This window comes from Cynocephalus volans, chromosome 4, assembly GCF_027409185.1.
Source record: "Cynocephalus volans isolate mCynVol1 chromosome 4, mCynVol1.pri, whole genome shotgun sequence".
Taxonomy (NCBI): domain Eukaryota; kingdom Metazoa; phylum Chordata; class Mammalia; order Dermoptera; family Cynocephalidae; genus Cynocephalus; species Cynocephalus volans.
The window spans coordinates 104,634,113-104,657,878 of NC_084463.1; the positions used below are offsets into that span (position 1 = coordinate 104,634,113).

General features: G+C 35.7%; 1 protein-coding gene across 1 annotated transcript; it reads left to right on the plus strand.

Moving 5' to 3' along the window:
• Positions 1-7,054: 7,054 nt before the first annotated feature.
• On the plus strand, positions 7,055-8,005 carry LOC134377114 (olfactory receptor 52A5-like). The gene has a single exon (XM_063095731.1). The coding sequence runs from the start codon at positions 7,055-7,057 to the stop codon at positions 8,003-8,005; it is 951 nt and encodes a 316-aa protein (XP_062951801.1).
• Positions 8,006-23,766: the final 15,761 nt, after the last annotated feature.

Consider the following 23,766-nt stretch of genomic DNA (forward strand, 5'->3'; position numbering starts at 1 on the left):
TTAGTTGCACAAAGCACAGGCAACTAAAGGAAAAATAAGCAAATGGGATTATATCAAACGAAAAAGCTTCTTCACAGCAAAAGAAACAATCAACAGAGTGAAAAGACGACCAACAGAGTGAAAAGACGAACAACATAGTGGCAGAAAATATTTGCAAAATATACATCTCACACAGGATTAATATTCATTACACAAAAGGAACTCAAACAACTTTAGAGCAAAAAAACAAATAACCCAGTTAAAAAATTGGCAAAGGAGCTGAATAAGCATTTCTCAAAGGAAGATATATGAATGGCCAACAGACACATGAAAAAATGCTCAATTTCTCTCAGCATCCTGGAAATACAAATCAAGAACACTTTGAGATATCATCTCACTCCAGCCAGGATGTGTAATATCCGAAAGACCGAGAATGATAAATGCTGATGAGGTTGTGGAGAAAAAGGAACTCTCATACACTGTTAGTGGGACGGCAAGATGGGGCACCCTTTATGGAAAATGGTATGAAGGTTCCTCAAACAATTACAGACAGATCTACCATATAACCCAACTATTCCACTGCTGGGAATATACAGAGGAATGGAAATCATCATGCTGAAGGGATTCCTGTACTCCCATGTTTATTGCAGCACTACTGAAAATAGCCAACAGTTGGAACCAGCCCAAATGTCCATCGTCAGATGAGTGGATAAGGAAACCCTGGTATATTGAACACAATGAAATTCTATTCTGCTATAAGAAAGGAGGAAATAATGTCATTCCCAACAACATGGATGAACTTAGAGAAAATTTTATTAAGTGAAACAAGTCAGGCACAGAAAGAGAAGTACCACACGTTCGCAATTATTTGTGGCAGCTAAAAATAAATAATTAAATAAACACACAAACATATATAGGTTGGTGGGGGGGCAAGAAGATGTAACAACCACAACAATTCCTTGAAATTTTTAAAACAAGTGAACAGATATGATGTAAGGGGAGAGGGGAGAGAGCGAGAGGGGAAGAAGAACAAGTAAAGTGTCATAAAAATCAACTACAATGTATACTGAGAAGTTAAAAAAGACTTTATTGTTTATTAATTTATTTATATATATATTTATTTAGTTTTTGGCCTCTATTTCATTTAGTTCTGCTCTGATCATTATTATTTCTTTTTATAAACTGATTTTGGGATTAGATTGTTCTTGTTTGTCCAGTTCCTGGAGATACATCTTTAGGATGTTTATTTAAAATCTTTCTCGTTTTTTAATGCAAACAATTATTGGAATAAACTGTCCTCTAAGTTCTGATTTTGCAGTATCACATAGATTTTAGCCTGCTGTGTTTTTATTCTCCTTTGTTTCAAGGAAGTTTTTGATTTTGTGCTTTATTTCTTCTTTGATCCATTGGTCTTCAGGAGAATGTTTAATTTCCATATGCAGTTTCCAAAGTTTCCCTTGTTATTAATTTCTAATTTTCTTGTGTTGTAGTCTAAAAACATATTTGATATGAATTCAGTATTTTTATATTTGTTGAAACTTGATTTTTGGCCTAACATGTAGTGTGTCCAGGAGAATGATCCATGTGCTAATTTGAAAAATGTGTGTTCTGGAGTTTTTCGATGAAATATTCTGTAAATATCTGTCAAGTCTATTTGGTCTATGCTGTACTATAAATCCCATGTTTCTTTGTCGATTTTTTGTCTTGATCTGCTCAATGCTGAGACAAGGGTGTTGAGGTCCCCAACTATCATTGTATTGTTATCTATCTCTCTCTTTAGATCCATTAATATTTGCTTTATATATCTGGGTGTTCCAATATTGAGTGTTTATATACTTAAAATTGTTATGTACCCTTGCTGAATTGATTCCTTTTTCATTGTATAATGTCTTTCTTTGTCTCTTTTTACAGATTCTGGTTTAAAGTCTATTTTATTTGATAGAAATATAGCTATTCTTGCTGGTGTTGGTGTGTTCTGCAGCTCCACAGCTGAAGTGGATGCCACTGGGTGAGTTTCTTGGGGCTGTGGGTAGGACCTGTATCCCAAAAGAAAGACACTGGGGCTCTCTGAACTGTGGAAATGGGCCAGTCTTGTCAAGGTTGCTGTAATCATGGATAGGCCTCTGCATCCTGAAGAGAGACAATGGGTTCCCTCACAGCACCAGTGTTGAAATGAGCCACTCTGGGCAAGGTCATTGCCATTGTGAGTGTGACCCTGAGACCCTAAGAGGAATTCTGGGTTGCTCTTTTGCTCCTCGGGTAGAATGGGTCACACTTGAGAAGGTCACTGCAGTTGTGTTTGAGCCCCTGTACACTTAAGAAAATGTTGGGTAGCTCTGCTATTCCTCAGCTCAAGTGTCCCACTCTGGGATAAGATTACTGGGGTCGTGGATTGATTCCTGCACCCCCAAGAGAAACACTGAATAACTCTGCAGCTACCTAGCTGGAGTGTGGTATCCTGTGCAAAGTTCCTGGGCTGGTGGGTGGATCCCTGTGCCCCAGAAGCAATGCTTGATCACTCTGCAGCTCCTCAGCTAAAATAGGTCACCCCAGACAAGTTCTCTGGGGTTGTTGTTGGGCTCCTGTGCTCCCAATATTGATACAGTGTCACTTTGCAAATCCCAGCTGGGTTGGAGGGCCTGGGTAAGCTCACTGGAGCTACAGATGGGGCTCTGTGCTCCTGAGAGAGGCATGTGGAAGCTTCACAGTTTCTCAGGTGGAATGTATGATTCTGGGTGGGTTTGCTGGAGTAGTGGCAGAACTCTCTGCCCCTGAGAGAGGTGCAAGGGCACTATGCTAAAGAGAACAGAGCCACTTGCAGTGGTAGAAGTCTTCAATTGGTTGGCTCTCTGGCTCCCTCTGTCCTATGGGTGGCCTCTGCACTGAACTAGACCATCTGCTTCCAGGGTACTGGGCACCATATTGGCTTGGAGGCTGGAATCCCAATGTGATGAAGGGAGTTTAGAACTGTGGAGATGACAGTGCTATTGGATGCACTTAGGTGTTGGCTTCAATCCCAATACAGCAATGTGATGTGGCAGTCCACAGCCCAGGGTGGTGGGTGAGTTCAATATGAACTCCCTCCCCAAATTAATGTAGCCATGTGGGCTTCCAAGAGCTCCCCACACTGGTATCACTATCTACAAGAGCCAAGCAGCTCACTTATAGCTTGATTACAGATGTCCATGGCACAATACCTGCTTACGTTTTCCCTCAGGCAGAAGTTCCTCCTGGTTTTATGATCAGGACAACATCAATAAAAGAAAGTATAGTGATAGCTACAGGGTTCCCAACTTCATGATAATTGATTTCATAAATGATTAGTAATAATAATACATTTATTGGGGAATTAGCCTCTCTTCAGAAACTAGAATATACTCTCCCTAGGTCAGCAATTCTTTTACTGTTAAAAACCTCAATGGCTATGTTAACCACACTTTTATGCTTTAGGACCACCTACGTAAAATAATTTTAAATACTTATAGTGGGGAAAGTACAGAAAACATGAATTAATGTAAGTCTGATTTGTGCAGAATGGCACTTCTTTGATATAACCACAGTTTAAATCAAAGCAAAACAAAACTTCCATAAACTATCTCACACAGAAGCACAGAAGTCAGGATTGTTGATTGGGAGTTGTCCAGTTTTTGTTGGTCAAAACTGACAATGACCATAGATGAATTCTAGAAATAAGGCTTAGTTAGAAGTGGTTTCTAGAAGTAAGAGAAAAAGTTCATAGGTGCCAGGTAGAGATCTCAAGAGTGTTTAGGTCAGCTCTTGTTGGGAAGGACAATTCATTTCCTCATATCTGTTTCAATTTTATGATGTTAAATTATGAGTCCATGAATGTAATGGAAGTAGTGTCTTGGAACTGGGAATGACCTCTTCCCAGAATTGAGGCTTTCGATTTTAGGAGTCATTCAGAGCTAAAATAAATATGCTGCCATTTTTGATGTTATCATTTGACCTCCCTTTTATCATCTCAAGTGTTATGGGCAGCCCAAGTTTGAAACTTATGCTTCTAAAAATCTATGGAGAAAACTGGAATCACTGAGATTTAGAAAGAGACCATGGACCCTTTCAATGTTTCATATATGACTTCCTCATACAAATGAGAATTATAATGGGGGATTAGTAAAATTTTTGACCTGTAGAAAAGATAGTTTTATCATTCATCTGTTCCTCAGGAGAATTGCATCATAGTCCTTGCCCAAGTGCTGATATTATTTTTGCTGTGTATTTGCATCTGGGAATGGATTTATCTGCACAGAATGCTACACTAGCCTAATCATGTACATGCACATCAGACGGTTGGAAAATTAGCATGAGAGTATATTTTCCCTGAGATGTTTATGAGATTCAGAGAGAAATATGTAGGTAAGATCCAAAGGGAATATGGGAATTGAAAGTGTTATTGTATATAAGTGGTTAGCACTGAGTAAATTTCAGCTATGAGTAGATATTCTGAAGAGGAGATTAATATTATATATGGCATTTGAAGTAGGACATGAGGAATGTTAAAAATAAGTACTGAATTCTCTTTGGACTAGCAGGTTTTTCCCTTTTCTTTTTTTCTCTCATCAACAGTAAAATTCTTCAAATCTTCAACTAAGTCATGTATGTATCCTTGCTTTGGTCAACATGGGAATAATGAGATGTAATAAAAATCAGACAAAGATTATTTATTTTGATACTAATGTTCTTAGCATTTCTCCTAGTTTGGTTCTCTGTTTTTGATGTATAGTCCTTAAGAGACTATAGGAGATATAGGCTATGTTTTGTTTCATTTACACATGGACCTCTGTGATGCCTCTGAAAACAATTTTTCACAACTTATCGAGGCAATATAACCTATCTATGGTGATCCAAAATCAGCAAAAAGTTCAACCACTAAATTGGGTGGAATTATAGGATTCTATGGAGTATTTGAGAAATAGTTCCTTAATATATTTATCTCTCTAAACTATATTATAAATATATAAACTGACTCCACAGATGTTCACCTCTTGGTGGAATCCACAGCACAAAAGGAGGCCAAGAGGTCAAAACTAAAGGTTTTATAAGGAATTGTATAATAGATTTTGAGGCTTTTGAGGCTATTCCAAGTATGAGATTCTAGGAAAGTTGGGCAGATTTAATCCCTATCACAGTGGAAATCAGCTTTTCTTTAGGTAGTAAGTCGTCCCCAGAAGGAAGCTTCATTCAGGCGGTTCTGAATCATAGACCAACTCTGGGTCTCTCCTGGTATAGTCAATTAACAGCGGCAAATATTCTGGTGTGAAAATGGCAATGTAAAGTAAAGGAGTCAAAAGTGTGTAGCCTTATTTTATGGTGTAATAAGTTCTGCAACTTTACTGTTTATCCAGCCTATGCACAGTGTACATTCCATAAAAGATACTTACTAAATGGATGCTGACATTAACTAAATTCTTTATTAATGATGTATCACATTCAGTATATCAGAAGAAAAAAAAAAAAAAAACTTCCAAAGGATTATAATAGTGATTTTTTTTTTCTAGTGGGAATTGTAACATATACTAACACTTCCATAATATAATGAATGAAACCAAGGAATAGGAAACTGAGCTATGTACTAATATCTAAAGGTCATTTGTATAGAAAAAGGTAGTTAAAGGAGGTATAAAACAGGAAAGAGATGCATTAGGTCTGTGAAAATAAACACACACTTTCATAAAAGAGATAATTCCAAATAATTTGAGTTTATTTCTTATTTGAATGTATTTATGTATCACTTTGTTCAGAAAGTCTTTATTTTTTATTCTGTCCCATATTGAATTTAGGTGAGAATTTTGAGGCATTTTAACCCAACCTAGTAAAGCAAAGAATAATTAGAGTCTGTGTTATGCATAACAATCATATTAATAGGAAATATATGAACGTGGTTATTTTTCAAATCAGGAAATTATATACTAAATTGAATCTTACTGAACAAATATAACTACCTGTTTAATACTGTATAGTGTATTAAAGTAATTTGATTCTTTGCATTGATAATTTCTGATGTGTTTTATAAAGTAATATTAAGACCACTTTTTTCTGTGCACATTTTAACATAAAGATATATATTGATCAAATTTTGAAGAGAAAATTTTCTTGTGGAAATAAACTGTATAGCAACTTGTACTATTAGGACATTATTTTATCAAACAAAATTTTTCACAGCTCAAAATTTGCTTTTCTAAATTTTCATTAAAAGATTCTAATAATTTATCAGTTTTATTATTTGCCTTTAAAATATCTAACTTTATCTAAGTTTTTATTAAAATTTTCCTTGCATTCACCCCTTTATTAGAGGCAGACGGACTAAATACCTTATCATACAACATCTATGGGCCCCATATGTGTAGTTTAAAACGACACTCGAAATATGGCATTGCCCCAGTAGACCATTGTTTCCTTGAGATTAAGGAGAATTTTTAATAAGTTCTTATTTAATCAGTACTTGCTATAGCTACTAAAGTACTAAGTATTCCTTCCTTTTATTTTCTTTATTTTAGTCTGCCTGAACTCTTAGCTGAATGAATAAATGCTTCTGGGTAAGGACATGAATAAGAAGACATAGGTAATGTCTCAGTTAAGCACCCCTAACTTATTGTCATAAAAAATCAAACAAGTGTTGAGTGGGATAGTTTTTAACTGATGATACACAAACCACATGTCCTCAGATTACTGCAAATGTGACTTTTCTCTGCAATGAGTGTGTATAAGTCTGTTAACAAGTGTCGGTGTGTCTATGTGGTGTGCATATGCATGTGACAGGGAGATATAAACAGGCATAGAGACAGATAAAAAGAGAGACAAAGAGAGAGAAAAATAAAGAGAAAGAATAAAAAAAAACGGACAGAGAAGAGAATTGAAATTTGAGATAAACTACTGAGGAAGCCTTGTAAATTCTTGGATCTCATCAGTAAATGGGTATGTCTGAAAAATTTCATGGAAACCATATTCATTTCCTGACCATATTAATCTAGGCCAGAACACAAAAAGAACCGAGACACCCAATAGACACAGTCAGCCTGAATCTGACTCTTAAGCAAGGGTGCTCTAAGGCAACATGCTCGGGCTCAATGGAACAGTCTTCATGCCGTCGGTGCTGGTGCTCATTGGAATCCCTGGCTTGGAGGTTATGCAGTGCTGGATCGGGATTCCTTTCTGTGCCATGTACATCATTGCTCTGATGGGGAATTCCCTGCTCCTAGTCATCATCAAAAGTGACCACAGTCTCCATGAGCCCATGTATTTCTTCCTGGCAATGCTTGGAGCAACAGACATTGCTCTCAGTAGCTGCATCCTACCCAAAATGCTAGGAATATTCTGGTTTCATCTGCCAGAGATATATTTTGATGTCTGTCTCTTGCAGATGTGGTTCATCCACACATTCCAGTGTATTGAGTCAGGTACTTTGCTGGCCATGGCACTGGATCGCTATGTGGCAATCTGTTACCCGCTGAGGCATGGATCCATTTTTACCCACCAATTTCTCACTTGGATTGTGGTTGGGGTGACCCTCAGAGCAGCCCTTCTTGTAGCTCCATGTCTCATCCTTATCAAATGCCGGCTGAAGTTCTACCGGACCACTGTTATCTCCCATTCGTACTGTGAGCACATGGCCGTCGTGAAGTTGGCAGCAGAAGATGTTCGAATCAACAAGATCTATGGTCTGTTTGTGGCTTTTAGTGTACTTGGACTCGACATAATCTTTATTGTACTCTCCTACATTCAGGTATTTTTAACTATCTTCAGTCTACCTCAAAAAGAGGCTAGGCTTAAGGCCTTCAACACCTGCATTGCCCACGTTTGTGTTTTCCTTGAGTTTTATATCCTCGGTTTCTTCTCCTTTTTTACACACAGGTTTGGGTTTCACATTCCATCTTACATTCATATTCTTCTGTCCAACCTTTACCTACTTGTCCCACCTTTGCTCAATCCTATTGTTTATGGGGTAAAGACCAAACAGATTCGAGATAGAATGTTCAAGATTTTCTACTCTAAAGATGCTTCTTGATTTCTTAGTTGTCTAATTTTAAGTAACAAAAAGTCATTCTTAGTAAACTTTGTTCTTGGTGAGAGTCTGTGCTGTATTAAGTCTATTGTGTGCTGAAATGTAAAGTTTTAGTTTTTCATTCAAAACAGGAAAACTTTGACACCTATTTAAACAATTTCACTTGTTCTGGCTACAGCACTATTTGAAATATACAGTGCTAATGAAAGTTAATTAGCAGATGACATATGACAGAGTTTGGATATGTTGTCTCCCCCAAAGATCATGTCAAAACCTCATCCCCAACTCGGCAATCTTGGGAGACATTTGGTTCATGCAGGGCCCAACCCTTGAGAATAGGTTAATTCCCTCCCTAGGTGGTGGGGTAGTGAGTAAGTTCTCAATCTATTATTTCCCATGAGAAATGGTTGTGTAAAGAACCCTGGCACCTCACTCTCACTCTCCTGCTGACTCGTGCCATGTGATCTTGTACCCTCTGGCTGCCCTGCTGCATTCCACCATGAGTAGAAACACCCTGAGGTTGGCACCAGATTCACCTGTCCTAGAACCATGAACAAAATAAACCTCTTTTCTTTATCAATTATCCAGTCTCAGGTATTCTATTAGAGCAACACAAAAGTGAAATAATACAACATTCAAGAAAAAAAATAGAAGAATTTATAGTTTAATTAGTTCTCAGTAATAAACACTTTAAAAAATAAGACTAAGTTAATATTTCAGCCTCTGTTTAAAAATTCAAGTGGCATTAATGCCACAGCATATAAAATTCAGCTTAATGCATTAGAATTCTAATGTATATGACACAATCATTTTTACTATCATTTATAATCGAACTAATTATTTTTAAGACCACCATTACTAAAGTTCTTTACTGAATGATTATGGATTAAGAACTAAGTGGAGAATGTGGGTTTTAATTTATGCAGCAATATATATGTTGTCTTCCAACAAATATTTTATACAACCTAAAGAAAGGACATATATAATAGAATTATTAACATAAAATTGAGTCCCGATAGGAAAATTTGGATGGAAAATCAAATAAGTAAATGAGGAATGATTAGCAGTTAGCATACTTGTTTTGTGCTAATATTTAATGTAGACAAATAAGACGTTTTATATAAAAGTAAAATAATTATAAAAGCAAGATTTATTTCCATAGCTCAATGGAAAATCAATATTTTCTGCAAGTGAGACTATATTTTTTCTATTATTTATGTTCAGAGTTTTGTTATTTTTGCATTTCCCTGGAACTAATATTCAAGATAATGAGCACACTTGCATACATATATGGGAAATGTGCATGAGCATATGATAGACTTTTTTCTGAAAATGGATTTTGATGTTATCATTTTTAGAGAGTAGAAGACAATGGTTTTTGCAGAAACCTTGAATAGAAGTTTTAAATCCTTCTCTTGTTCCTGTTCTTAATGGAAAAGCTTTGAGATTTTCCCCATTCAGAATGATGCTGGCAATGGGTTTGTCATATTTGGCTTTTATTGTGTTGAGATACTTTCCGGTTATACCTAAACTGTTGAAGGTTTTTATCAGAATGGATGCTGAATTTTGTTAAACACTTTTTCTGCACCTAATGAGATTATCATATGACTTTTGTCCTTGATGTGGTGTATCACATTTATTGATTAGTGTGTGTCCAAAAATTTATGCATTTCCATTTCCTCCAGATTTTCAAATTTGTAGGCATATTCTTGTTCATAATAGTCTCTAATGATTCTTTGTATTTCTGTGGTATCTTTTTGTCACCATTTTTATTTCTGATTTTTGTTCCATGGGCATACTCTCTTCTTTTTTTGTACTTAGTAGGATTTATACCAGGGATGCAAGGGTGTTTCAACATTGCAAGTCAATAAATATGATACATCATTTCAACAAAATCAAGGACAAAACCCACATGATTATCTCAATTAAAACAGAAAAATCATTTGAAAAAATTCAATATCTCTACATGATGCAGACTCTCAAAAATTAGGATTAGAAGGAAAATATCTCAATACAATAAAAGCCATATACAACGAAACCACAGGCAATATCATCATAAATGGGGAAAAGATGAAAGCTTTTCCTTTAAGAGCAAGAACAAAACAATAATACCCACTCTCCACTATCCTACCTAAAATAGTATTGGAAGTATTAGCCAGAGTAATCAGGCAAGAGAAAGAAATAAAGGACATGCAAATTGGAAAAGATGATGTCAAATGGTCACTGTTTGCAGATGACATGATCCTATGTATAGAAACAGCCATAACCTCTAACAAAAAACTCCTAGAGCTAATCTAAAAATTCAATAAAGTTGTAGGATACAAAATGAATACACAAAATGAATACACAAAAATCAGTAGTGTTGTTAAACATCAACAACCAATTACCAGAAAATGAAATCAAGAAAGCAAGCCCATTTACGATAGCTACCAAAAGAACAAAATAGGAATAAAATTAACCAAGAAGTGAAAGATCCCTACAATGAGAACTACAGATCACTGCTGAAAGAAATCAAAGAGGACCCTGGAAGATGGAAAGACATTACATGTTCACGGATTGGAAGTATTAGCATAAAATTGTCCATGCTACCAAAAGCGATAAACAGATTCAATGCAATCCCCTTCAAAATACCTATGACATTCTTCACAGAAATAGAAGAAAACAATCTTAATATTCATATGGAACAACAAAAGACCTCAAATAGCCAAAGCAATCCTAAGCAAATTTAATAAGTAAACTAGAGGTGTTACACTACTTCAAACTGTACAACAAAGTAATAGTAACCAGAACAACATTGTATTGGCATAATAAAAGACAAACAGATCAATGGAACCGAATAGAGAACCCAGAAAACAACCCATGTGCTTACAGCCAACTGACTTTAACAAAGGCTCAAAGAACATATGCTGGGGAAAAGAGAGCTTCTTCAGTAAAAGGTTCTGGGAAAACTAGGTATTCATGTGAATGAAGCTAGACCCATGCATCTTGCCATATATCGAACTCCACTCAAAGTGGATTAAAGGCTTAAGTATAAGACCTGAAACTGTAAAACTCCTAGAAGAAAAAATAGGGGAAAGATTTTAGGACGTAGGGCTTGTCAAAGACTGTAAAACTAAAACCCCAAAAGCACAAGCAAAAAAGAAAAAAAATAAACAAATTGAATTATATCAAGCTAAAAAGCTTCTGCACAGCAAAACAAACAATCAGTAGAGTAAAAAAATAATCTACAGAATGGGAGAAAATATTTGTAAGGTATGCATCCAATAAGGGATTAACATCCAGAATATACAAGGACCTCAAACAATTTAACAGTAGAAAAAATAACGAATCCAATTAAAATATGAGCAAAGGAGCTGAATAGATATTTCTCAAAGGAAGAAATAGAAATGGCCAATAGGTACACGAAAAAAAAAATGCTCAACATCACTAATCATCAGGGAAATGTAAATCAAAACCACAGTGAAATTTCATCTCACCTCAGTTAGATTGGCTATTATCAAAAACAGAGAGAATAACAAATGCTGGCAAGAATGTGTAGAAATTGGAACCTTCCTACACTATTTGTGGAACTGTAAATTAGTACATCCATTATGGAAAACAGTATGGAGGTTTCTCAAACAACTGCATGTAGAAGTACCATATGATCCTGCAATCTCACTTCTGGGTATATACCCAAAGGCAAGGAAGTCACTATTTTGGAGGGATACCTAATTCCATGTGCATCACTGCTCTATTTACAATAGCCAAGATATGGACCCAACCTAAATTTCCATTGATGGACAACTGGATATGGAAAATGTGGTATATATACACACAATGGAATACTATTCAGCCATAAAAAAGGAATGAAATTCAGCCATTTGCAACAACATGGATGAGCCTGGAGAATATGATGTTAAGTGAAATAAACCAAACACAAGAGAAGAAATATTACATGTCCTCACTCAAAAATGGGAGCTAAGAATGAACGAAGTAAAGGAAGGAAGGAAGGAAGGAAGGAAGGAATGCAATAATATGTTGAACTTTCAGAAGGAGAGAACAGATCTATTCCACATCATAGAGGTGGGAAAGAGGGAGAGGGAGGTGGTTTAGGGAGAAATTTGGTAATGGACACAAAGAATGAGTATGATCTATAATGCTGAACATGCTAATAATACTGATTAAATCATCACATATTGTACACAAATATTGACAGTCTACTGTGTACCCCATAAATATGTATAGTCAATTATGTTTCCAGTGTAAAATTAAAATAAATAAATAAATAAATGTAAAGGGCAGGAACAGACTGATAAAGACAATTATACGGGGAAATTAGTGACTATGGCCTAATGATACAGCCAATTGGTGGCAAATGATAACACTCAGAGTATTTGGAGATGTGGATTTGGGACAGTTCCTTTACTCTATATACCTCCTGGTTAATGTATATTTACATCGTGTCCTTATAGGAGCCTGACATATTCACTTCTGAGTGGTTGATCATGTGCAATGCCAGACACTTATGCATGAAAAGTAGCATTTTCATTATATTAATGGGTTCAAGTTTTGGTTTAGGTTTCTCACGTGCAGCTATGGTTATCTGTCCTACAAAAAATTCTGTGGGGTTTCACCATTAACACTGCTCTGTCTTTTGTTTCCAGTGATGACCATTGAACTCCATAATAGCAAAAGCCAGAATTTTTCTAACTGGACACCTACTTTTGCCTTAAGATGTTATTCTCCTCAAGAGATATTTCCACTCCTCTTAGTTTTTCCCCCACTCACTCTCATTGTAATATATTCTGCACTGGAACCTCATTTCCTGATTCCGTTAGTGGTAAAATAATCTTTATTCTCAAAGACTAACTCAGACTGTTCTTGACATTTATTCCATTTCTTGCCTTAGCTAAGTTTCCTCTGGTGCAGTTCTGTTCTCTGTGATCCATGGTAGCCTGTACAACAGTTTTCAAACTATGTTGTATTAGAATGTATCTATTATTTAGGGGTTTACACTGGGTGTCTAGTAATTTAATAAGTTACCACTTCATGTCATTTAACTTTGTGTCATATGTATGGTACTTAATAAACACTCAGTGACTTGGAATCATTTCAGTGACTTACTGTGTATTCAGTGAGAATAAATTTTGAAGGACGATCTGGATATGGAAATGTGTGCAATAAAATCCACTCATATTAATGATTACTTAAGGAAATAAAACTCTACTACAGATATCCACTTGACAGCTAAATATAATTTTTTTAAAAGGATTTAATCTAATTCATCTTCATATCTCCAGTACTGGTATGTAATGATAATAAAGAATAATAATTTATTAGATAAGTGTAATGATGAGATAATGTTCAAATTTTAATTTCATCCACATACCAACCCTATACTGTATTTAATGTATGATAGAAATGATCTGAGATCAAGTGTCCAAGATTTCCTTCTCTAAGGACTCATCTCACATGTATCTCATTTTATTTTAAATATCAAAAAGTTTCTTGTTCTTTGTGAGAGCCTGTGCTTTCTCAAGTTTATTGTGAGCTGAAGTATAAAGTTCTAGTTTTGCATTCAAGACAGGAAGACTTTTACTCCTATTTAAACAATTTCACTTGGTCTGCCTAGAGAACTATTTGAAACACACAGAGCTAATCACAGTTATTTAACAGATGACATACAAAGTGAAAAATTATAAAATATTTGTTTATAGTTTAATTTTTTCTAAGTAATGGACATTTTTTTAAAGCCACACTAAATATTAATATTTTTGACTCTAAAAATATCATGTGACATTTATGCCATTGCATAAGAAATTCAGTCTAATAGTGTAATTCTAATGAATATGAAACTAAATATGTATATTATGGTTTTTTTAATGATTACGCTAATCTATACTAATCACTGTACTAATGTGCTGACAAAAACAGTTGTAGGCTTGTATTCAAGGCAGCAAGCCTCTGATTCCTACTTAAAAAAAAAATTCAGGTTTTTTTGGATTCAGAATTAATTGTTCAACAGATACCATAATAGACAGAAATCATAAAGATTATTTAAAGTTAGTTACCAGAGATATTTCGTCAGTAATTCAGTGAATAAGGTTTCATACAAAGATAATTAAATTAAAGTGTATTCCTTTGATTAAAACTATTAAGTGCATGCATTTCTTTACCACCAGAACAAATTCAGACTTAAAATTAATTATTCCAATGATATTGAACAAACTGTTTTCAAATTTTGATTGCTATCATCATCATCATCATCATCATCATCATTTTCATCACCATTCAACTATTAAGTTATTTTTTGCCTTATGATGATCTGAGCCCTAGGAAGGTTTAGATATTTAATTACGCATTGGAATGTGTTTATACACTTGTTTTTCAGAAAAGATTTGGATTTACAGAAACTTGAATACATAGTACAGAGATTTCCCATACCTAGTTTCCCTTATTATCATCTTACATTAGTATGGTATATTTGTTACAATAAATAAATTGATATTGATATATTGTAATTAATGAAAATTTATATTTTCTTTTACACTTTTGTAGTTTTACCTAATTTCCTCTTTTTCCTTAATATACCATCCAAGATGCCATGTTACATTTAGTTATGACGTCTCCTTAAGCTCCTCTTGGCTGTAGAAATTAGTGACACTTTCCCTTATTCTTATGACCTTGAAACTATTCAAATATTCTATATGATGTCTTTCTATTAGAATTTATGTGATGTCTTTCTTATTATTAGAGTTTGATTATGTGTTTTTGGGAGGAAGATCACAGAGGTAAAGTGCTATTTTGATGACATATTTAGGTGTTAATATAAACAGTAATAAAGAGGAAATTAGGTAAAACTATGAAAGTGTAAAAGAAACTATAAATTTCCATTAATTATAATGTATCAATATCAATTTGTTGTAACAAATATACCATACTAATGTAAGATGATACTAGGGGAAACTAGGTTTGGGAAATCTCTGTACTATGTATTAAAGTTTCTGTGTTTTTAGGAGAAAGATCACAGAGTAAAGTGCTATTTTGATGACATATTTAGGTGTTAATATAAACAGTATAAACAGTAATAAATACATAATTAGTTAACATAAACAGTAATAAATCATGTTGATACTATGTATTTTTGATATCACTTTAAATTTGCAGAATTCACTGGTGACACCATTAAGGCCTGTTGTTTTCTGCTTGGGAAGGTTATTATTTATTGTTTTATTTTTAATAGATATCCACCAATTCATATTTCTATTTCTCTCTTTGAAAGTTTTCCTGTACTGTGTCTTCTGTATAATTGATCCACACAATCCATTATCAATTGAGTGGGCAGAGAGTTGTCCAGAGTTGTTCATGGTGACAATCCCTTTCATTACTGATATTAGTAATTTGTTTTTACTATCACTTTCTTGTTTGCCTGGCTATAGGTTTGTTAATTTTATTAACCTTTCAAGAAATCACATTTTACTTTTATTAATTTCTGTATGTTTTCTATATCCAATTTAATTGATTCATTTTTGAATTTTTATTATTTTTAAAGATTTATTTTTTATTAGAAACATATTGATTGTACATATTTATGAGGTACAGAGTATTATATTTCAATACATATATACAATTTGTGATAGTCAAATCAGGGTAGTCAGCACATTCATCACTGCAAAATTTATTATTTCTCTGTGGGGAGAACATTCAACCTCCTCCTTTCTAGTCATTTGAGAACATAAAATAAATTATTGTCATTATAGATGGCTAAAACTACTATACATCACTAGAACTTATTTGTCCTATCTAGCTGTAACTTTTTGTCCATTAATTGAGCTCTCCCAATCTGTCTCCCCCACTCCTTCCCAGACTCTTATAACCACAATTCTTTTCTCTACTTCTAAAAGTTTCATTTTTTTTTTTATCTCCCACCTATGAATGAGAGCATGTGTTATTTATCTTTTTGTGTTTGACTTATTTCACTAACGTAATGTCTTACAGGCTCATCCAAATTGCCTCAAATGACAGAATTTCAGTATGATCTCTATCATTATTTTTTTCATTTAATTTTGGAATTGGATTGCTCTTGCTTTTCTCATTCCTTCTGGTGCTATGTTAACTTGTTCATCTGAAATCTTTGTTCTTTTCTGATGTAAGCACTTATTGCAATAAACCTCTCTGTCAGTACTGCTTTTGCAGTATCCCATCGATTTTAGTGTGTTGTCCTTCTGTTTTCATATGTTTCAAGCAATTTTTTGATTTCCTGCTTAACTTCTTCTCTGACCTATTGGTGATTTAGGAACATTTTATTTAATTTTCAAGATTTGTACAGTTTTAAAACTTTTGCTTGTTATTGATTTCTATTTTTACTCTGTCATGGTCTGGAAAAATACTTGACACGATTTTAATTATTTTAAATTTGTTCAGACTTGATTTTTGGCCTAACATGCAGTCTATCCTGGAGAATGATCCCTGTGCTCATGAGAAGAATGTTTATTATGGAGTTGGAAGAAATGTTCTGTAAATGTCTGTCAAGTCCATTTGCTCTATAGTGCAGCATTATTGTATTTCTTCGGGGGTGCCATGTTTCCTTATTTTTTCATGTTTTTCATACCCCTACTTTGATGTCTGGGCATCTGGTGGAACAGTCACTTCTCCTAATTTTCTGTAGTAGCTTTTGAAGTGAGAGACTCTTTCCTGTATGTGTGTTCTATAGGGTCAGTTGGATAGTGTGTTTGGGCTTTGGTCTGGGTGAGTGTGGTAGTGTAGTCTTCATGTGATTTCTTCAAAGTATTCAAAGCCAGAGTTGTCGTGGGTGCTTCCTTGGCCTAGGCACTGGGGCTTCTTGCTCTGTGCCCCCGAGAAAAGCATGTAGGAAATCTGTAGCTTCCCAGCTGCAGTGGGTGGATATGAGTGTGTTTGCTAGAGCTGCAGTGCAACTCTGTGCGCCTGAGAGAGGTACATGGTGTTCCACAGAAGACAGCAAAACCTCTAGTAGTGGAAGAAAGCCCCATTCAGTTAACTCTCAGGCTCTGGAAAGTGCAAACATTGACTCCGTCTGTCCTGGGGGTGAACTCTACCCTGTACTGGACTGCCTGTTCCTGAGGGTGCATGGAACCATGTGGGATCAGATGTCATAGTCATGGTGTGATGAGGGAGCCTTAGGGGTATAGAGATGCTGGGGCCATTTGACTCCCGTCTGAAATGTACTCTGTTGATGGCTCTGGTCCCTAAATGGCAATGTCCTGTAGCAGTCCTGGAGCTGGTGGATGGGGTTGGGGTTTCATTGTGAACTCCCTCTCTAGATTAGTGCAGTTTCATGGGCTCCAAGCAGCTCCTCACATGGAGCTCATGGCTTGCAAGGGCTATATGGCTCCCTTGCAGTTTGGATTGTAGGCATCTGTGATACACATGGGCTTTTGGGGATTCCCCTTGCTTACCTGTCCCCCAGAGCAAGGAGTCTCTCCTGCCTCCATGCTGATCATGGTCAAGCACTTCAGTTGTCCTTCTATGCTACCATCACAAGTTTCCGAACCTCAGTGTGTCTTCCTTAACTTTTTGCTGAACTATGGTGTTTTCTCCCAGAAACTATTCAACATTTGATTATCCACTCATTGTTTTGGACTTTCTTTGCATCAGAAGCAAGAGCTGGGTGACTCTAGTCAGACATCTTCAACCTTCTTTTGGTACTTATTATGATATTTTCCTCTTTTTTCTTTAGATTTATATTGCTCTTTCTTTAGTTTCTTAAGGTGGAAACAAATTATTGCTTGTGGTTTTTTTCTTATAATGTATTCCTTTAATGATACAAATTTCCCTATAAATAATGTTTTTCACTGCATCCCACACATTTTCATAACTTTTATTTTCATCTTTATTTAGCTCAAAAATGTAGTTTTTGAAAATTTCTCTTGAGACTTCCTTTTTGACCTATGCATTACTTAGAAGTGTGATGTTTAATCTTGAAATATTTAGCAATTTTCTAAGCTATCTTTTTATTAATGAGTTTTAGTTTAATTCAATTGTGATATGAGAATGTACTTTGTATTATTTCCATTAATTTTCATTTGATAAAGTGTGTTTCATGTCTCAGTATGTGTCTTTGTGAGTGTTTCCAATGAGCTTGAGAAGAATGTCTATTGTGATATGTTGGATGGGGTATTCTGTAAATGTTAATCAGCTCAAGTGGATTGATGGTGCTCTTCTGGTCACCTGAATGTTTACTGAAATTCTGCTTGCTCAATCCATTACTGAAAGAGAGGGATTAAAGTCTCCAATTACAGCAGTGAATTTGTATCTCCTTGCAGTACTGTTAGTTTTTACCACATATTTTGGTGCTCTGTTAGGTTCATATGACTTAATGATTTTTATGTTTTTTGGAGAATTGACCCTTTATCATACATAATTGAAAATCTTTGTCTTTTAATTGGTGTATTTAAACAATTCACATTTAAAGTGTTTATTGATATAGTTGGTGTTGTAAATTAGAGGCTCCCCAACATCACTGAAGCTTAAATCCCCACTGTAACAACTGAGGGTGGGAAATCCTATTATTGTAATTGAAAGATGTAGCCTAGAAGAGGTGATTAAATTGCAGGACCATACCATAGTGAATGGATTTAATAACGGGGGTCAGGTGCATGGTTCTGAGGGCTTTAAAAAGAGAATGCTTGAGGAACACTCTCTCTCTCTCTGCTCCATCATTTTCTACCACATGAGACTCCTGCATTGCTCACCATAAGAGTTCCCTGGGCTTTGGACTTCCCAGCCTCTAAAATGGTAAGCAATAAACTTCTTTTTCTTATCAATTACCCAGTTCCAAGTATCTTCTAATAAGCAGCAGAAATGGACTAATAGAGTTGAATTAATACCATCATGTCTGTAACTGTTTTACATTCATTGCATTTATTCTTTATTTTTCCTTTCTCCTTTTTTCTCTCTTCTCTGAATTTAACTAGATATTTTATATAATTCTAGTTTCTTTCTCTTTAAAAGTTTCAATTATACTCCTTTAAAGTGTTTAGTCATTTCCCTAGAGTTATCAATGTACACTTACAGCTAATCTAAGCCCACTTTAAAATAACATACTTCTTCATTGGTAGTGCAGGTACCTTGTAATGGAGTTTTCCCAATTCTTCCCTCCCAATTTTTATAATATTGTTGCTATTCATTTTAATTATCCATATATTAAAATCAAATATCATCTTCTTACTACTAATGCTTTGAATAATGTGATACCTATTAAATTAAGAATAAGTAAAATCAAATATTTTATTTTACCTTTATGTATTTTTTTTTATGATCACCTTTCCTTCTTTACATAGATTTGAGACTCTGGCCCATAGATTTTTCTTCTCCCAAAAGAATTTCTTTTAACATTCTGCAGATGATGATACGTAAGTCTCTAGTGATATCTGTTTCTGGTAAGCTGATATTGACTATGAATCTCTGTGTTTGGATTTGGGGGTAGCGATTTGCCCAGTAACCTCATTTCTCTAATGAGTTAAAAAAAAAAGTCATTGGCATTCAGTATTTTCAGATATTTTTTCTTGCTGCAAGAATGGGAGTAATGATTTCTAACCTTTTTATGAAACTGAAATTGAACTGAAACTGAAATTCTTGTCTACATTTTAACCCCAAATTTCCCATTAAATATTTAGACAGCTTACTACCTCTCTCTCTCTCTCTCTTATATATATATATATATATATATATATGTAAGTACAGATATAGATAAATAGGTAGGTAGGAGATAGTTTGATAAAATTAGGCAGGTAGTTTGATAAACATGATTCTTGTAGAATATTTTGATAGAACATTTAAAACTAAGAAGTAGATCAATAAAACAACTATATAGTTATCTAAGTGATTTATATCTTATAATGTAGTCAGCTGTTCTAAATTATAAATCAGTGAACTTTTTTATGTAAAGGGACAGATAATAAATAGTTTAAGAATTGTTGGCCATGTGGTCTCTGTTGCGACTTTTCAAGTTTACCATTGTAGGGCAAAAGCTCCCATAGACAACACATAAATTAATGGATGTGGCACTTCTTCAATAAAACTTTATGTACAGAAAGAGGCAGCAACATGGATTTGGTCTATGGACTATAGTTAGTCACATGGGCCTTACATATTAATATTCTGTGTGGTTCATCAAGTGCAATATTAAGCTTCATAAGTGCAAAATACAGTCTTGCTATTTAACTCATAAATTCAGGTTTGGGCCAGATTTATTATTTGCAACCAAAGTCACTTATCACATACAAGTTTCTGTGGGCCTTTTATTATTATCTTTGCACTGTTCTTTATTTCCCAAGGTGGCCAATGACCTTAACAGTGTCACAAGCTAGATCTTTTATTGGATGTCTCTGCTTCATTTCTAATTGTATGATTATCTTTGAGACTTTTTCTTGTACTTTTAGGATATCACTTTCTTCTGGATGTGTTTTCACCTTTCTTACTCTTACTATTTACATTCATGCAATATTACCTTTATTTAGAAACTCTTGCCCTGTTTTCTTACCTGGTAAAATTATCATCATTTTATAAGACTCAACTCAGCCTTTCCGTGGCATCTCCTCCAATATACCATTATTAAAATTATTCCATAAAAGGAATTTTTTTCTCACCTCAGATAAAAAATTATTTGGTGTTCCATAATTGTGTGCACAATTTTTTAATCTATGTTACATTGAACTTATCTCTTTCTGCAGTATCTGGTAGAGATGCTGGATTTGATGTTGTTATTTTTTAAAAAAATAATTCATTTATTATTTTATTATCTAGTTTCTCATATCATATTAGCATATATTTGACAATAAATGCTCTATTACATGAACTGATTTTCCTTATTAATTTTAGCAACTTAGGGCGTTATTCACTGAGATAAGTAGTTTAGCAGAATGGTCATGGTGGGGGAATGAGTGCAAATTACCTACTTTTGGACATGTTGATTTAAGGGAATGGGATGTCCTAGTACAGATATTGAGTTGGAAGCTTTCTTTAAGTATCTGGAAAAATACAATTGCTAATTGGTCATCATATTTCCTTTTTCTTTTTTTTTTTTTTTTTTTTCAGTTTGGCATCATTCACCTTGTTTCATGTGCAGATTGACTGAAACCTGATTTTCAGAGCTCTCTGGCCTTCGCTGCCCAGATCCATACTTATGCCCTCTATATCACTACTGCTGTATACTTCTTAGCCAGAATATAGCTCTGGATGGCAGGGCTCAGTGTCCTGCATGCACCTTTCCCAAGGCCCTGAAAATTGTGGGTGTCAAGAAATGTGTGTGCCCCTGATACTGGGCAAAAATCAGATGCTCAGAACCTCCTTGTTTTCCCTCTGTTGGTGGCTATGTACTTCCCTATGACAGGGGAACGGTGGGGAAGAGAGCAGGAAATCACTTCTCGAGGCCTCACATGTCCCAGGCACAAGCGTAAGATCTTGATCCTCACAAAGACCCTGTGAGTTGTCCAACAATTACAGTGGAAGAAAATGAAGCCTGGGAATATTTGGCAATTTACTCACATAGCTAGTCAACTGGCAGAGCTAGATTTGAACCCAGATTTTAATGAGAATTAAATGAGCCTAGGCAGTGCTCTGCAGATAGTAGCCCTTATTATCCTCCTGTTAGGCAGCAGCGCAGTTGTGACACCAGGATAAGGAACTGCCCCTCTCTGGGCCTAGGTTTCTACATCCTTAAACTAAAGAGGGTCTGGATCTCCAAACTGTCTCTCCTGGAATATTGGGTTGCTGGAAGGTAGAAGGAGAAAGTAGAAAGCAGCAAGGAGAGGGGCCAAAATCCTCTAAAGCTATGAGGCTTCCCTTTTCCCCCCTATGTTCTGCCCCTGACCCCCCAAAACTCATGTCTTTTCATATGCAAATATATTCATTTCATCCCCAAAGTCTTAAATTGTTTCAATTCAGAAGTCCAAAGTTCAAAGCCCCATGTCTGAAATCAATATAAGCTATCAACTTCCAAGATACAATTGTGAGACAAACATAGGGTACATATTCTCATTCCAAAAGGGAAAAATAGGACAAAAGAAAGGTGTAACATGTCCCAAACAAGTCTGAAACCCAGCAAGGCAGACAGTAAATCTCAAAGCTGGAGAATCATGTACCTTGACTCCATATTCGACCTCCTCTGCACAGTGGTGTGGGAATTGGGGCCCCAAGTCCGCAGGCAGTTCCACTCCTATGGCTTACCTGGTCTCAGGCAATGCTTTAGTTCTCCCAGGCTGGTGCTGTATGCTGGTAGCTCCACAATTCTGGGGTCTCCATGGCAGTCCCCCTTTCATAGCTCCACTAGACAAGGCACTGATGGGGTTCCTCTGCTGCAACTCTGACCCCACATTTCCACTCAGCATTGCTCTAATGAAGGATCTATGTGGTAACTCTGCCTCTGTGAGAGATCTCCTTCTGGGTCCCCAAGATTTTCCAAGCATCCTTTGAAATTGGATTGGAGGCTCCCAAGTCTACATAGCTCTGGCATTCCACAATCCTACAGACCTAACACCACGTGGATGCCACCAAGGCTTCCGGTTTGAATTTTCCAAAGATACATATCCAGTCACACCTGGGACCAATTTAGCCATAGCTGGAGTAGCCCAAGCAACTAGGGTGCTGGTACTAGAAGCAGCTTCCTGACGTGGTCCTAAGCAGTGAGCCTGTGGAGGGTGCATCAGGCCTGTTCCCCAAGACCATTCTGTCTCCCTAGGCCTTTGGGCCTGAAATGGAGGTGTTGGTCCCAGAGGTTTTTGCAATGCCCTCAGGGCCTTTTTCTTCTTCTCTTGATAATCCCGTTCTTTTGTGTTAATCTTCTCAGCACCATTGAATTTTTCTTCTGAAAATGCTCTTTGCTTCTCTAACACATGGCCAGGCTACAAATTTCCTAAATCTTTATGCTCTGCTTCCCTTTCAAGTTCTGGCTTTATGTCATGCCTTTGCTGCCATAACTAAGCATAGGCAGTTACAAAGAGCTATGCAGCTTCCTTAAAGCTTTGCTGCTTAGAAATTTCTTCCACCAAATACTCTGGTTCACAGCTCCTAAGTTTCAACTTCAGCAAAGTCCTAGGACATGGACAGAATGCAGCCAAGTAACTTGCCAGTTCACAGCAAGGATGATCTTTGCCCTAGTTTCCAATAAACTACTTATTTCTATCTGAGACCTCCTTAGAATGGTCTTTACTGTCTATATTTCTCTCAGCATTCTGCTCACCACCATGTAACCAGTCTCTAAGACATTCCAAGTTTTCCCTCATCTTTTTATCTTCTCCTGAGTCCTCCAAACTCCTCCAACTTCTCCTCAACACCAAGTTCCAAAGCTGTTTCCACACTTTCAAGTATCTGTTAGAAGCAAGTTCCCACTCCTCAATTCAAATTTTCTGTATTATTTCATTTTTGTTGCTTATAACAAAATACTTGGAACTGGGTAATTCATAAAGAAAATTGCTTACAGTTTCTGAGGCTAGGAAGTCCAAAGTCTATTCAGTGATGGTGACAGTGACACAGGGATCTCACATTGCATGATGGTAGAAGCAGACAGAGCAGTGAGAGAGCTGGTCATAATATTTCTAATGCCCGTTGTAACACTGACGCTGTTATATATGGAATAAGATTTTGTTGGCTATTGTGTTCCATTCATTATCTCATTTAATCCTTACCCTGATCTTATAAAGCACATAAACCATTTTCTCCATTTAACAAATAATAAGAATTTAGAAAGTTAAAAATAAAATTCATGTAGCCATTAGTGGTGAAAGAAGTATTTTGATTTGACTTTT